The sequence below is a fragment of the Phyllostomus discolor genome, chromosome 3 (assembly GCF_004126475.2).
Source record: "Phyllostomus discolor isolate MPI-MPIP mPhyDis1 chromosome 3, mPhyDis1.pri.v3, whole genome shotgun sequence".
NCBI lineage: Eukaryota > Metazoa > Chordata > Mammalia > Chiroptera > Phyllostomidae > Phyllostomus > Phyllostomus discolor.
Window position 1 is genome coordinate 203,853,995 of NC_040905.2, and position 16,963 is coordinate 203,870,957.

The 16,963-nt window shown below is 42.1% G+C and overlaps 1 protein-coding gene across 6 annotated transcripts in view; it reads left to right on the forward strand.

The window, feature by feature from the left end:
* The window catches only part of CNTRL (centriolin), an 81,716-nt gene that overhangs the window by 62,602 nt on the left and 2,151 nt on the right, over positions 1-16,963 (forward strand). For all 6 annotated transcript variants that reach the window (XM_036022158.1, XM_036022159.1, XM_028505228.2 and 3 more), the window contains 15 exons: positions 71-197; positions 985-1,149; positions 1,904-2,063; positions 3,145-3,260; positions 3,343-3,560; positions 5,623-5,780; positions 7,022-7,095; positions 8,509-8,697; positions 9,650-9,875; positions 11,176-11,381; positions 12,359-12,499; positions 13,791-14,063; positions 14,237-14,299; positions 15,398-15,604; positions 16,836-16,922. In XM_036022158.1, coding sequence (XP_035878051.1) covers positions 71-197; positions 985-1,149; positions 1,904-2,063; positions 3,145-3,260; positions 3,343-3,560; positions 5,623-5,780; positions 7,022-7,095; positions 8,509-8,697; positions 9,650-9,875; positions 11,176-11,381; positions 12,359-12,499; positions 13,791-14,063; positions 14,237-14,299; positions 15,398-15,604; positions 16,836-16,895 — 2,383 coding nt within the window. In that variant the 3' untranslated portion in view covers positions 16,896-16,922. The remainder of the gene's footprint in view (positions 1-70; positions 198-984; positions 1,150-1,903; positions 2,064-3,144; positions 3,261-3,342; positions 3,561-5,622; positions 5,781-7,021; positions 7,096-8,508; positions 8,698-9,649; positions 9,876-11,175; positions 11,382-12,358; positions 12,500-13,790; positions 14,064-14,236; positions 14,300-15,397; positions 15,605-16,835; positions 16,923-16,963) is intronic.

The window sequence follows — 16,963 nt, forward strand, 5'->3', positions numbered from 1 at the left end:
TTCAAGGGGCTTGTGCTTGAGTGGGGATCAGTCTGCACTTGGATCTGCTCTATTACTGTGTGCTTTACAGGCTACAGAAACTACAAAAAGACATCGAGACTGCAGAACGCAATGAGGATCACCACCTGCAGGTCCTTAAAGAGTCGGAGGCCCTCCTGCAGGCCAAGAGAGCCGAGCTGGAGAAGCTGAAAAGCCAGGTATGATAACAAATGCCTTGAAAAAACAGTTCATGTTGCTTTGAAACCTACATTTTTTCATGAGCATAGAAAGTAATACATGTCTGATTATTGAAAAGACTGGAAAATATTAAAAAAAGGTTTAAAGTACAAATGAGGCTATATATCCTAGTGAGTAAGAGTAGAGTCCACCCAAATTTTAATCCCAGCTCAATAAAATATATTAATGAGTAAAAGAAGTGAGTCTCAGAACAGGATATCCTCAGATCATTTATGTTAAATGTGTTTACGAACACTTACTTATGTTTATATGTTTATACCAAAGTATAAAAGTGGTCATCCAATAAGGGGTGATTATGAAGATTTTTCCACTTTCTCTCTTTTTCATGTTTGCATTTTTCTGTAAACAAATATGTTACTTTTAAAATTGTAAGTAATTTTTAAATTGACAAAATGAATAAATTTTTTAAATCCCTGCCTAACTTCCATTGCCAAATGTAGTTATCAAATGGAATAAGGTATAGATAGGAAAGTTCTTTGACAGCCATAACCTCAGGGATAATTATCACCCTATTTTTGTTCTTAGTGTGACTTGAGTGATTTAACTTATGTGAGCTCAAGGTCTTTATTAGGCATTTCATGCCTGTATCCCCAGCCCAGCTTTTCTGACTCTTGCAGCTAGGATAAGTAGCATTAGGCTAGCTCCTAACTTCTCCCACAACCTCCAGCTGGACTAGACACTCCATCTCAGCACGAAGGCTGTGTCGCCTTTGTCAAGCTCGGTGTGCTTCCCTTTTCTTCAATGCAGGTGACGGCTCGGCAGCAGGAGATGGCGGTCTTGGACAGGCAGTTAGGGCATAAAAAGGAGGAGCTGCACCTACTCCAAGAAAGCATGGTCCAGGCCAAAGCTGACCTCCAGGAAGCTCTGAGTCTGGGCGAAACTGAGGTAGCTGAGAAGTGCAGTCATATTAGGGTACGTTTTCCAGTGGATTTTCTTAAGAGTCAGGATAGTGTTGTAGGTTTATTTTGAAACATTTTCATTGGTTCCACCCCAAATGCAAATACAAATTCCTGAATCTTGACTCCTCTGTAACATCTGTTCGGTGGTATATTATATAACCATGCTGTGGCTGTTATGTGTAGCAATCCCAATAACATTTTCTTGACGTGCCCAAGGTTTTCTGCCTCTGCCTTTCTCACACCACTTCTTCTCCAGGAATTCCCTCTCTGAGACTGTCCAGATCCTACCCATTTTTCATGGTCCATGTTCATACCACTAATACTTCCCAGACTTTCCCTTGACCCTGAAAGGACTTTCTCTGTCTTCTGAGTTTAGCAGCACTCTGCATGTTTCCTAGGGTATCTTAGCCTTTCCTGATCATGTTTATGTTCCCAGCCTCACTTCTCCACAAGGCACTAAGCCGCCTTTTGAGGGCAGGAGGTACACCTGAATTAGCCGTGTTCTCTACAACACATTGCCTTGCACATGGCAAATATTACATACACATATTAACTGAAGGTAGCACGTTACTTTCTTACTTCTATTATACAGAAATATGTTAGTGTAAAATACAGTGCTGTTCTTGACATAAAAGGCAAAAATGAGCTTGTTTCCAAATTAGAATTTCTATAAAATGAGACAGTTAATAACAGAACTGATACTAAAGTAATTCTCATCCATGATTTTGTGAAGGGGGGGTGACTTTTATTTATTTATTTTCACACAGGAAGTAAAATCTCTTCTGGAAGAACTGAGTTTTCAGAAAGGAGAACTGAATGTGCAGATTAGTGAAAAAAAAACTCAACTTACTCTCATAAAGCAGGAAATTGAAAAAGAAGAAGAAAATCTTCAGGTAGTTTTAGGGCAAATGTCTAAACATAAAACTGGTAAGTTTAAAGGAAGACAGTCGTATAAAGTCTCAGGTTGGACATGTCTGTATTCCAGGTCACAGAAAAAAATACCAAATTGTCAAATAAACTTGTTTAATTTTAAAGTTTAACCTTACTACTAATAAGCAAAGAAAAACATTTTAAAGGGAATATGATATTTTCTGCCATTTAAATTGACAAGGTTTATTTAAAAGCAGACTAATCATATTCATTGCTGACCCAGGAGAGATGAAAGAAGAGCACTTACTTAACGAAGTTTAAATTGGAACATTCTGCCAGTGTTTCAGGACTTGTAAAATTCGCCCCTATTGAAACACTTAGCCATTTCTGGTTGTCTAGAGAAGGCAAACATACATGCACACCACAGGAGTATTTTTTAAGAGAAGCCTCTATTTCCTTGTTTCACAGATTAAGCTGCTCAAGTTGGTTACTTGAAGCAAAATTTAGAAGCAAATGACCAATTTAAAAGCCATATTTTAAAAATTGAATCACATGCAAAAATGCTGGTGAGGAGAGTGAAAAAATAGATGAAAACTGAATACAGAGTCGTATCCAAATTCATTTAAAAATATATGCATGTGTGTGTACATGTACTCTGGAAGTACATCACACTGTGATGGCAATAGATGGTGGGATAATAGATGGTGGGATAATTATGTTTTTTTTCTTTTATACTTTTTTCAAATTTTCTGTAGTTAGCAAATATTTTTATAATCAGGAAAAAAGTTACTATTTAAAAATCTATGTTTCGGAGAACAAAAAATTGTTATGTAAATCTTGACTTACATATTTTAAAATTTTTCCTATTTATTTTGATTAAAATTCTTTTAGGTGGGGTAAATGCTTTTAGAACTAGATCTCTATTAATATTTTTGTTAAAATGTTAAAATTAATGCTTAGCAATACTTTTAAAGGATTTTTTTCATTAAGAATACAATTAATTAACTCCCTTATTTCAGCACAACAAGTATGTTTTATCTGTTGTTTCTTGTATCGGTCATTAGAATTATGTTCTGTTTCATTTTATAAATGTTTCCAAGTTCATTTAATAGCATGAACCACGCTTTCTTTCTGTTAGAACTAAAGAATATTCTGGACATGTTGCAACTTGAAAACAATGAGCTACAAGGCTTGAAGCTACAACATGACCAAAAAATGTCTGAGTTAGAGAAGACTCGGGTTGAAATGCTGGAGGTAATAAACAAAGCCGCTTTACCTATACCAAACTGCAGTCTTTGTCTTTCAGCGTGTTTGAGTCACCTCTTATCTGATTCAGGCAAAACTGGAGTTAGAGAATTTGCAGCAGGCAGCCCTGCGACAGAAGGGGGAAACGGAGTGGCAGAAGCAGCTCCTCGAGAGGGACAGACGGGAAATAGAGCGGATCACTGCTGAGACCCGAGCGTCACAGTCCTGTGTTGAGTCTCTGTGCAAAGAAAAGCAAGATCTCAAAGAGGAATGTGACAGCTGGGAAAAGAAGGTGGCACAAACCAAACGGTGAGAGCAGGAACAAATGAGTTTTCCAGTTCACTTCTTGAAAGCTAGAACATTATAAACACACTATAAAAAAATTTGAAAAATAGAGAAAAGGGGGGAAAAACAGTCCACAAACTCAGTATCACAATAAAATTCACCAGTAGCATTTTTGGGTACATTTCCTTTTATGTTTTTTTCCCTAACACATTTTCTTAAATAACCTGTTTTGTATGTGTATTTTTTTTAAGTAAAATAATACATGTTGGAAGATACAAATAAATGGAGAAATACACCTTGTGTGTGGTTAGGAAGACAATATTGTTACAGTTCAGTTCTTCTCAGATTGATCTATAGATTCAAAACAATTACAATCAAAATCCCAGCAGGCTTTTTAAATAGAAATTGACAGTCAGGTTCTAAAATTCATATGGAAATGCAAAGGACCTAGAATAAAATCTAAACACTTTAGCTATGACACTGAAAGAACTTTGAAAAAGAAGAACAAGAGTTTAGGGCTAACACCGCCTGGTTTCCAGACTTAGTGTACAGCTGTGGCAACTGAAACACCATAGCGCTGCTGTAAGGATGGACACACACATCAGTGGAACAGTACAGAAAGTCCAGGAATAAACCCACTTTTAATATGTGGATAGCTGATTTTGACAAAGATGCAAAGACATCTTTTTCAGTAGAGAAAAGAGGGTCTTTTCAAAAAATGTTTCTGAAACAAGTGAATATCCAAAACCAAAGAAGAAAAAAACAAGAACCTCAATCCATACCCCACAATATATATGAAAATTAACCCAAAATGGACCATAAATACAAACTGTAAGCATAAAACCCCTAGGAAGAAACCTTTCATGACCTTGGGTTAGGCAATTTTTTTTTACCTATAAGACCAAAAGCATAATCCATAAAAGAATAAATTGATAAAATTGGACTTATCAGAATTTAAAACCTCCTCAAAAGACACTGTTAAGATAATGAAAAGACACATAAGAGACTGCAACCACGTATCTTATAAAGGACTTGCACCCAGAATATACATATATAAAGAACGCTCAAAATTCAAGTAAGAAAATGAACAATCTAATTTTCCCAGTGGGCAAAAGATTTGAATAGACAGTTCACTTCAGGAGATACATGAATGGCAAATAAGCACATAAAAAGATGTGCAGCATCATGGACCATTAGGAAAATGCAATTAAAACCACAATGAGATTTCATCACACACCTGTTAGAATGGCTAAAACTAAAGACTGACCATCCGAATGTTAGCAAGGAGCTTTCATGTATGATTAGTGGGAGTGTAAAGTGTTCCTAAGACTGCCTTGGAAAATAGTTTGGCAGTTACTTAAAAATTCAAACAAAAACAATTCAAACATGTACCTACCGGAAGGTTTAGCAATTCCACTCTTACATATTTACTCAGGAGACACGAAAGCTTGTGTCCATGCAAAGGCTGTACACTAATGTTCATAGCAGCTTTTATTCACCATAGCCAAAAACTAGAAACAACCTAAATGTCTATCAGCTGGTAAACAGAGACAAATTACAGGATATCCCTACCGTGGACTACTACTCTCCAATAAGAAGGGATGGAGTTGATACAATAATGTGGCTGAACCTCAGAATAATTATTCTCAGTGAAAGAAACCTAACAAAACCAAGTCCATACTGTGTGCTTCCAGCTGTGTAAAAGAGTGCATGCTTATGCTTGTCTACCTGCAGACAAAGGCTGTTTTACAGACAGTTGTGCTGCCTGTTTTTGCACTTACCAGAAGTTAGAGATCCATTTTACTCACTCAGATTTTGGGAATTCTTAGTGTCGGTCATGTTTTTCTTCCTGATTTTTATAAAACTTCAATTTAGTGAGTTACTTTTTGAAAAGTCTCCTATTTGGAAAGCTGAAAATAAGGTTTCTTGTGAAAATGAGTTGAAGAGCCTTAGATTTTTTAAGATTTATAATCATTCAGGTCCCGTAACTGCATTGTGAAAGCGTGGCACTGATCCTCCGTTGTCTTTTATGTGTGCTTGAATATTTAGTATTTGACAGTCTGTCTATTCTCTACTTGGATGGTAGGGTTTTAGCAGCTACAGAAGAAAAGAGCAAAATGGAGCAATCAAACTTAGAGAAGCTGGAATTGGGTGTCAGAAGGCTGCAGCAGGAACTAGACCGATCGAACCGAGACAAGCTCTCCCTGCTGACGGACGTGGCAGCGGCGCAGCAGCAGCTCCGAGGTAGGGGCAGCACAGCAGGAGCCTCTGCCCTCTGCTAGCGTGGTCTTTTAGTTGTCTGACCTTCTTATAGAATAACTCATGCTAGTGGGCATGGGATTTCTTTTGGAAATGACAAAAATGTTCTAAATCTAGATCGTGATGATGTTTGTGCAACTGAGAATATACTGAAAGCCACTGAATTGTATACTCTAAGTGGGTGAAATACATAGTATATGAATATCTAAAGCTGTTTAAAACTAATTTTTATTCCTTAAAGAATAATTTTAAAAACAGAAAGATGAAATAAAAATTACTATTATTTCACCCCACAGAGATAACTCCTATTAACAGTTTAGTGAATATCCTCCCAGATTTTTCCTATGGGTATATGTGTTTGTTTATATAGCTTTAAAAAGAAAAATAAAGATGCAAATAATATCTTTATTACCAAATCTTTATAATTATTTATTACTATTTAGGAGAATTTACTAGGTAATTCTAGCTAATAACATACTTGTTGATTACTTACTGTGTCTTAGACATGATGCAAGTACTTTATATACATTTTCTCCTTTAAGCATTCTAACATTTTTATTTTACCCATTTACAAATGAGGGAACTTGAGTTTCTTTGTCACTTGCTGAAGACTTGCTGAAGTTCACACAGCTCGTAAGTGACAAAACCAACACAGATATAAAATTTATTCCCAAATTGTCTTCCTGAAAGGTTGTACCAAATTTATGTTTCTACCAGCAGCGTTGAAGGTACCTGATTATAAATCATGCACTTCATCAACACTAGGCACCATCTGTATAAATTTTTGTTGGGTTTTGAAAATTAAGATCTTTAAAAAATCCTAGGCTTCAAGCTCAGTTCTGGGTTGTGCGTGTACCTCTCTCTTTGGTCTTTAAAAAGATAATGTGGCATAGTCACACATTTTCAGAAATACATTTAAATTCACTTCCCCTACTTTTTTTTTAAGATTTTATTTATTTATTTTTAGAGAGCGGAAAGGAGGGAGAAAGAGAGAGAGAATCAATGTGTGGTTGCCTCTCACATGGCCCCCACCAGGGATGTGGCCCGCAACCCAGGCATGTCCCCTGACTGGGAATCGAACCTGCGATGCTTTGGTTCGCAGCCCGTGCTCAATCCACTGAGCTACGCCAGCCAGGGCACACTTCCCCTACTTTTGAAGGGAGCTTATGGGAATCTGGAAAATGCATACATATGTATTTCTTATACATGTAAATTTATTTCTGTAGAAAAACGAGAGGCACTAAACTCACTACAGGAAGAACTAGCTGATGTTCAAGACCATTTGAACCTAACAAAACAGGTAAGCCTAATGTGTGAACTTCCAGTAGTATCCTGAAAGCATGCAGACAATTAGTTGAAATATCAATCAGATAGGCTGGTTCCTTTTCATACACCATCAGGTCCCATAGGGCCATTTATATAGCACAAACATCACAAACACAAAAATTTTGATGCGGAACAGTGATTTTCTAATTTATCTTAGCCCTAGAACTCTTGATTCAAACAACATTTTACTCAAAATAAATAAAGTGACAGCTAGACCAGAGCCCGACCCCTAAGCAGGCCCTGTGGAGGCTTCAGGGACCAGATAGACCCTCTCTTGTCTGTGGCACAGATGAGAGACCGGGCTTAGACTTGATCACTCATTGAGCTGTGGAGTAACTGCCAGAGCCGGGCCCCTGTCCTCTCAGATGTTGAATAGAGTGGATTCTTGACCCTTATACGTCTGATGATCTACTTAAAAGCAGTTTGGTGGTGTCCTGTGAGAATAGTGTTTTATATATTATGTATTTTAAATCTTCACCCAAGGATACGTTACTGATTTGGGGGGGGGGGGGGGGGGGGGACAGAGAGATACAGAGAGAGAGAAACATTGATGAGAGAGAAACATCGATTGATTGCCTGTCCTATGGTCCCTCACAGGGGATGAACCAGCAACCTAGGTATGTGTCCTGACCAGGAATCAAACCTACAACTGTGTGTGTGTGTGTGTGTGTATGTGTGTGTGTACACAGGATGATGTTCCAACCAGTGAGCCACCTGGCCACAGCAGAATAATGTTATATTTTGGGTTTCAAAGAACCTCAGGCAAGTTCTGGGCCTTAGTTTGTACTATGTAAATTAGGGGTTTGATTAGAAATCTAAATTCTCTTCCTTTTACCTCTAGAATTCTGTCTAAGATGTATAAAATGTAAAATCAAAGTATTTTATCTTTAAAAATCTTACATGGATTCTCATGAATATTTTTTGTGTTGTTAGAAATACGGTAGCTTAAAAAATGCTTAATTTGAAGAAAGATGTATTGTTTTCTGAGTTTTTTAACCTGTATATTTCAAATGATAACAAAACCATGACTTAGGTTCATTTTCAATGAGAATTCACAGTTTTTCTTAATATCCTTAGCAAGCCTGTGAGGTGGGCATTGTTTATTCCCACCTCAGTGACAGTGCAGCTGAAGCTCAGAACTGAAACTCAGAATCTCTTGCTGAGGTTCTGACAGCTTCTGTCATCTTATTTTTATAGGTACTAAAAAGAAGGTCAGTGGTTGGGTTCTGGGAACCTTGGTATAAGTTTGTTGTTTGTTGAGATAATAAAGGATGTGGAACTTTTATTTTATCTCATTTTGTTAGACCTGGCAGATGCTGGAGTGGCACTAGCCGCTTCTAGTAAGGGTGGCTTTGTTAGAAGTTTCAGTGTGTTCTTTCACCTAAAGGACCTGCTCCACGCCACCAAGCATAAGGATGCACTGCTCAGTGAGCAGACCAGGCTCCAGAGGGACATTAGTGAGTGGACAAAGCAGTACGAAGACTGCCTGAGAGAAGGGGAGGCAAAGCAGCAGCAGCTTCAAGTGCTCCAGAGTGAGATTGAAGAAAACAAAGCCAAACTAGCCCAACAAGAAATGGTACTACACACTTATGATTTTATACAACAGAAAACACTTTGTCACTCGTGTGAACTTTTCTCCCCCCCAGGCAGAATCCTGCTGAGAAGTACCCCCATGGGACTAGCTTCCCTAACCTACTCTGTGTAACCAGGGGATATTGCAACCAACTCTCTCTCGGTGTTAGTATTATGGCCTTAGAACATTGGTCCTATAAAGCAGTGGTCCCCAGCCTTGTTGGCACCAGGGACCAGTTTCATGGAAAACAGTTTTTCCATGGACTGGGTTGGTGGGAGAATGGCTTTATAGCCTTCCACCAGATGCAGCCTAATTGTCTTTTGCCACTCAGTAATAAGGTTTTGAGTCTGCAAGCAATTGATTTATTACGGTCTCTGTGCAGTCAAACTCTCCGCTAACGATCATCTGTATTGCAGCCGCTCCCCAGCGCTGGCATCACCGCCTCAGCTCCACCTCAGCTCATCAGGCATTGGATTCTCATAAGGAGCACACAGCCTAGATCCCTCGCATGCATGCGCGGTTCACAGTAGGGCTCCCGCCCCTGTGAGAATCTAATGCCTCTGCTGCTGATCCGACAGGTGGTAATGGCAGTGATGGGGAGCAGCTGCAAATACAGATTAACCTTCGCTAGCTGGCCAGCCACTTACCTCCTGCTGTGCTCCAGGGTTCCTAACAGATCACAGACCAATAGTGGTCCATGGCCTGGGAGTTGAGGACCCCTGCTATAAAGAATCTTGATGGCTGTGTGTCATTTGCTGCTTGAATCCCCTTCTCAGATGCTGGCCAAATCTTTTTCAAGTCCCTGCTAGGTCACCTTTGTACAAGGAGCTCACTCTGTCAACATGGGCCGTTTCTTACTCTCTGTTGAACTGGAATATACCTAGTGTCCATGAAGGTTACCTCATCTGGAACACTATTTGCTACTGGATAGTAACTAGAGTTGTTCTTTATTAAGATGTTTCAAAAACTCCAGAAAGAGCAAGAAAGTGAAGAAAAAAAATTAGAAGCCAGTAAAGTGACACTGAAGGAGCAGCAGCACCAGCTGGAAAATGAATTAACAGACAAGAAGAGCAAACTGGACCAGGTGCTCGCAAAGCTGTCGGTGGCAGAAGAGCGTGTCAGGACCCTGCAGGAAGAGGAAAGGTGGAGTGAGGCCCTGGAGAAGTCGCTCTCCCAAACCCGTATGTATTCTGGAACATCACATTTGGGGGGTGGGGATCATCCAGTGTCCTGTAAAGTGTGTGCATGAGATCCAGGCCCCAAACATAGTCCAGAAAGGAAAGCATGTACGGATGGGGTCCTCCTAGCCCTACTTGCGAGAAGGGAGGAAATACTTTGTCTTTATGATGGTGACTTTCTATCTATTGGCATTTGAGACTGACTGGTAAGCCTTTCTGCGTTACCATATTGTCATCTTTGAGAATGCTGTCCCAAGAAAGGGGGACATTAAGGCAAAGAAGTGCCAAAAGGTGCTCTATGAAGTACATTATTTATGAGCTTTGAAAACAACACCCATTTCATCTCAACCAATGAAAGAAACAATATTAATTCTGCTACTTCTGTCCAAATTTGACAAATACCAAGATACAAGTATTTGCCTTTAGGTCTGTTTGTTCTCTCTTAAGCTGTATATGGATGAAGTTGACATGGACATCCAGGGTAAATGACTGTTCTAACATCAATAACTTTTTTTTCCTGCAGGGTTTAATAATGACCAGAAAATGTTGTCCCCTCTCCCCACCTCTAGTAAACTCAGTGGACTTGGGGATCTGAAAGGGTTATTTTATTCCTTTTTCCCTGAGAATTCTTGATATCCCCAGACCCAACCATTTCATTATGAAAATGAAACAGCAACAAGAAAAAAAAAACTTTAAAAAAGAAGTATGACAATGCCAGAGGTGTAAAAGTGAAACCTGGATAGAGTGTTACTCTAAAGAGGGTGATAAGAAAAAATTGTTTTAGCTGTCACTATTATTTATGAGCATTGTTCACTGAGTCTCACTGTGCACTGTGTATTTGCATACGTGATGCCCACTGAACACCAGGAGAGAGGCTCCCCTGGGAAACAGGGCTCCTACCACTCCAAATCCTGTGTTCTTTGCACGGGACTGCCTCCTGTGAAGGAAGGAGTAAGTGCTGGTGTGCCTCCCTTTATTAAAATCAAGGTTTATAAAAAACACTTCAGCAGCCTGTTCCATGTTCCCTGCACCTCAGGATTGGTGCTCTTTTTGAGTCAAAGACTTAAAAAGGACACAGTAGCTATCACTTTGGAGTCAGGCCCCCCAAGACCAGTTAAGTCAAGAGGCACCCTTATCTGGGCCTCTGGTGTGTTGGGGGGACTTGGAAGACTCGGTGAGCGGGGGGCGGGGGGCGGTGACACGTTGCTCCTCCCTCGAATGCAGTCTGCCTGAGTGGGAAGGAAAGCTCTGCCCACAGCCAGCCCAGAACCTCTGGCTAAAGTACTGAAAATGCTCATTTCAGAACAACAGCTTTCAGAACGGGAACAGCAATTAATGGAAAAGTCAAATGAGCTGCTGGCTCTCCAGAAAGAGACAGACTCTATGAGGGCAGACTTCAGCCTCTTGCGGAACCAGTTCTTGACAGAGAGGAAGAAATCTGAGAAACAGGTTCTCAGCCTGAAGGAAGCACTTAAGGTCCAGCGGAGCCAGCTGGAGAAAAATCTTCTTGTGAGTACCTGCTGCCCTGGCAGTTTATGAGCAAATGATGCATTTAAATGTTTAAACTGAAACACTGCTTCAGTGTAGAGGAAATAGATTACCTGTCAACCCAACTGTTGCTTTTGGTGTACTTAGGCATAATTTGTTCTTAAGCTGATGGTCGATTTTGCCTGAGTCCGGGCTGCAGCCCTAGAGGAGCCCCATGTGGCTGGCTGGAAAGACGGTCCTGTGAACAGACCATGTCAGCACACAGCAGAGAGCACTCTCAGCTAGCGAGCTGCTGCTTACCCTCCCCCAGGGGGGAGGCGGTGCAGGGGCTCTGGGGAAGGAAGGTGTCTGAAGACATTTACACAGCTGCAGTCAGTGCTCACTGAGTTTTCTCAGCCTACCCTTTCTGGTCAACGTTAGCTTTAATTAATCATTATCCTAAAATCAGGAAGCCCCATTTAGCATGCTTTTATTCCTGAAACAAATTTTGGGAGGTAATACTCAGATGAATCCAAAATCAGTTGATGGTGGATGGAGGCAGACAGGCAGCAATAGGGACTGTCATGGGGATGGGTTATCTGACTCTGGGGGAGTTCATGAAGCCCTGTGGTGTGCATGGAGCACGTTTAAATCATGTGTGTTTCCCAGACGGTGATAGATACAACTAATGATAGGGCAACGTGATTGTAAAGATAATGTGCAGCTACCTAGATTTTAATCTTCACAGATAATTAACGTAGCTCAGAAAGGGAAAGTAACTTATTATCATAAGTAATGTTGCAGATCTAGGACTCAGACTTTGGGCTAACAGACTCTGAGAAAGTATGTCCTCGCAGCTCTACCACAGCTTTTAAAGAAGGCAGGTAGAAGTACCCGCATTTTACAGGCAGAGAAGCTGCAGCCCAGATGGGAAATGAAGTTACAGAGCTAGTGAGTGTGTAAGCCAGCAGCGACATCTCCATGTGCTGGACCAGAGTCATTTTCCTCCTTCCGTCTAGGAGCAAAAGCAGGAGAACAGCTGCATGCAGAAGGAAATGGCAACGATCGAACAGGTGGCCCAGGACAACCACGAACGGGCCAGGCGCCTGATGAAGGAGCTCAACCAGATGCAGCACGAGTACACGGAGCTCAAGAAACAGGTGTGCCCCAGGGCCTCAGACAGAGCTCATTTCTCTAGTAGCTCTTAAAGAAGAGTATTTCTTTGTGGGAATTGTGAAGGCTGACTATAAGAATGTCTGTTAAGTCAGATTTGGCTTTCTAGTCTTAAAAAAAGTACTTGTTCAAAATATACTTTTAAAATTTCCTTAAATTCAACAGGTTTTTTATGTTAGTTTTGAGGGGAAAATGAACTTCTTTAGCATAAAATTTTATCATGTCCCAAAGACATGTATTGAAATGTTTGATTTTAGGTCAGAAACAAGTCTGTAAGAGCCAAACTCCCGGGCAAGAAAAAGTAACTCCGGGGGAACCACTGTCACCCTGCAGTGGGTGTGAGGGGAGTTCCCCCTCAGCCTGGAGAGTCTCCTCCTAGACGCCCCCGGTGTCCCTTAGCCAGTGTCAGCATCCGGGCTACCCAGAACTCTTGTCGGGCTGCTGTGGCCACTCAGTGGATACTGCCACAGTTTGTCCTTTGGACAACCTCATGTGGCTGTTCAATTTCATCTGTGTCTCTAAACCACCCCCTCAAGTCACCCATTTTGGTTCAAGAAAAAAAAATGTATTTCAAGTCCCCAAGCCTCTGCAAGCTTGGGAGGGCAATTAACAGTGGTTATGACCATATTATCTTCACTACCCTTTTTTTGGAGAGAGCCACATAGAGTAGTCTCAGGTATCCAGCACGCCTGTACTACCTGAGGAAACCTCTAGACTGCTCAAACCACCAGATTTTTCACCTGTAGAACAGAAGTGTCCAACCAGATCACTTCTAAGGCCCCTTGCAACATACACTTTTATCATCTAGATCACTTACGACCTGTTTCAGCAAATGGCCCTTTTCTTTTAGTTGTCATTTATCGGGTACCACTGAGGTGTTTCATATAAATACTCACCTAGTTCTCACATTTTTTTAATGCAAGGTATCATCTTCATGTAGAAATGAGGTAGCAGGCTCAGCAGAAGTTAGCGAACTTGCGATAGCTCGTGTGGCCAAGTTTACTGGCAGAGAGGCTGAAACCTGCTGGGTCTCATGCAGAGACTGACTCCTGCGAGTGCCACACTGTCAACGAGCGCCGTGCCCGTGCTCGTCCAAGTGGCAGTCGCTGCACTCAAAAGGGCAGTGGAAGTGTTTCCTCGGCAGCTTATAGGTGCTTCAGTAGTTGAAAAACCACAACCTTCAGGCATTTGTAGATCTTGAAACACATGACATATTAAACATTTCGATTCCAAGTCAGTCCCAAACTTTTCCAGTGGCCTTTGACTCTCACTCTTCAGATGGCAAACCAAAACGACTTGGAGAGAAGACAAATGGAAATCAGTGAAGCAATGAGGACGCTGAAATCCGAAGTGAAAGATGAAATCAGAACCAGCCTAAAGAACCTTAATCAGTTTCTTCCAGAACTACCCCCAGATCTGGAAGCTGTTTTGGAAAGGAGTGAAAACCTAGGAGGAGGGTTGGAAAGCTTGAAAGAGAACTTTCCATTCACCGTGAGTGAGAGACCATCACCTTTTGAAGAAAAACCTAATTTTTCCCAGGTTCACATAATGGTAAGGGTTTATCCTGCTATTCTCTGGACCATGTAGAGGATAATTTGGTTCCCACCTCCGCCCGGATTAGCTGAAAGTCAGACTTGAGGGTGGGAGGACAGGGGGAGGGAAAGGCTGGTTGGTTACTGGCAGCCGCGTGTGGTGATGGGTGTTTCCCTTTCCCTCCGAAAAAGGATGAACACTGGCGGGGAGAAGCACTGCGAGAGAAACTGCGTCACCGTGAGGACCGACTCAAGGTTGCCCTTTGCAAAATACATATATAGCCTGTTTCTTGGCATACCGAGGAGAGTGGGGGAGGTTGCTTGCGTTCAGCTACTGTTGTCACATTGGCTGCATCGCAGTGCTCACAGCAGTTGTAAGGATTACGTGGTTGACGCTCAGAGAAGTTGGCGTCACATAGTGAGTGGCAGGGATGGTACTCAAAACCATGAATTCTGCTGTTAAGCCCAGCATTCTTTAACCTGTGTAATGCTGCTTCACCTCAGTGAGAACTGACAAACTAAGCATTTGGGACAGGAGATGGAGAATGATAACACGGAGCTCACAGGCCAGTGGCTGGGGGAAAGGTTGGGAGTACAGGAAAAGCAGGCTCGGGTGTCAGACCTGAAGTTGTTGCTCAGAGCGTGTTGAGTCTGAAGGCCTAGCAGCTCATCCAGGGAAGCCCATCTGTCTGTAGGCCGCTAAGAAGCGGAGTCCAGGATTCAGTGGTCGGTGCTGACCTGAAGGCTGGGGCTAAGAGCTGTAAAGTGAGAGTGAGGTGGAACAAGGGAAGACAGAGCGCGTCTTTGGAGAACAGACACACACGCCAGTGGCTACAGATGAGCTCACTCCCTTCTGCGCAGGCAGTTCTGAGGGACGGTGCCCTGTAGGCTTTGAGAGCCGCATTTCAAAGGTGCGGCACTGAGAAGCCAGAGAGTAGTCTGGGCTTGAGGATTAAAGCCACTGTGGGAGACAGTAAAGACATCAGGTATAAACCAGTCTTCTGAGTCTGGGCAGATAAGGAAGAGAGAGGAGCAGTAATTTAATGGGGGGTCCAGAGGTGTAGGGGTCCTCAGCACGGTTACAGTGGGGACAACAGGCTGAGTAAAAGGCCCAGTTGATGGCAACACAGAACGGTAGAAGTTCACATACACAGACAGCAGTGTGCGCCTCCAGATTTTTATTTTTTATTTCTTTATTTTAGTTTTTTAGGACAGGAGCATTTTCAGCAGCCATTCCTACTTTATGGTAGTGAGACTTGCCTGTCAAGTGTTAAACATGGGGAAGCTACTGAGTAATAGTTTTGGTACATTTCTTCTGTATAAAACCCTAAATTCTACCCTTAACACTTTCAGGCCCAACTTCGACGCTGCATGTCCAAGCAAGCGGAAGTGTTAATCAAAGGGAAGCAGCAGACAGAGGGCACGTTACACAGCTTGCGGAGACAAGTCGATGCACTAGGGGAACTGGTCACCAGCACGTCCGCAGACTCCACGTCACCCAATGTGTCTCAGCTGGAGTCTTCTTCCCTCGCAGAGGACTGTCAGCTCAGACCAAGCCAGGTAAAGGGGAGCTCTTCGCAAGGGGTCTGACCTAAACTTGGAAAGCACCTGAAAGCTTTGGGGTACATAATCTAGAGGAGACTCAGAAGGAAAAAATGCCACCTTCAGATCTCTGGAAAACTTGTCCTAATTAAGACTCGTTTCTGTCATGGTCCCTAGAAAAACTGCAATCGACTGGTTAGTAGATGTAGAAACTGAGGTCCTAGGGAATAGACTAGAACTGGAGACTGGATGACCTGCCAGGGACGTGCTTAATTCTGCCGTGGATGTCCTCCTCTTCTTCTGCACTCCTGTCTTCTCTACTGGCTCACACAGGGTTTAGACCTGGAGGCCAGTGTGAGTCCGGGTGTAGTGGGCTGGTCCCCCGTATGCCGGGGGAAGGTGACTGACTGTGCCTACTGTTATTCCTCAGCAAAGTTTGAGCACAGACCTCTTAACCCAGGGTCTACTTTCAAACACCCTGAATTTCACAAGGGTTTCCTGAGTGACTTAGATATGGTTAATCTTCAAAGAGGAACATAAAATACACTCACGGGTTGGTAATTAGTAACACAGTACTACCATCGGAGACAGGTAATAGCCACCATTTCGAGTGCCTACTGTGTGCACATACCAAACACTTTACATATATTTTCTCTTAGTCTTTACATTCTGGGAGGTAGGATTATCCCTTTATACAGATAAGGAAATTGTGTAAGATGAAACATGTCGTCAACATCACAGAAGACAAAACCAGGACTTAGGGGCTAACCTGTCTACCAGAGCAGTGTATGCAATGGTTGAGCCACAAGGAACATTCAAAGACAGTTGCCTCTTTAATAGGCACAAGCTGATTAGCAGCAGAGCCAAAATTTAAGTATGATTACTTTGCAACCTTCTGTGGTAGGACCCAAGTCAGGTACAGGCCCAAACCATCATGGGTGTCACGGTGTACCTTAAGGAAGAGGGTGTCAGGTGGCTTTGGAGATAAGACCGCCAGCCTCCAGCAGTGGGAGATGTGTGTATAGGCGTTTGGGAGCCAGGTTCAGTGATCAGTCGGTGGTGGCAGCCAGAAGAGTTCTGGTGCTCTAAATTCAAGAGAGTAAGGAGGGTTAGAGGCACAATGGATAGGGGAAAGATTGTTAACATTATTTTGGAATCGGGTAGTAATCCAGGTCTCTGAGACAAAAGCCTCTACTACACTGGAGTGGGGGGCTAGCTTCTGAGCCTGATACTTTATCTCCCTTTTCAGAGCTCCTTCCACCAAGTTCTACAAGGTCCGTCAAAATCACGAGACAGTTACCGACACTGATGCCGTTCCCAGCTTCCTGCTCACAGGGTACCTGTTGCAAATAGTTTTTAACTAGCACTTTCAATTGG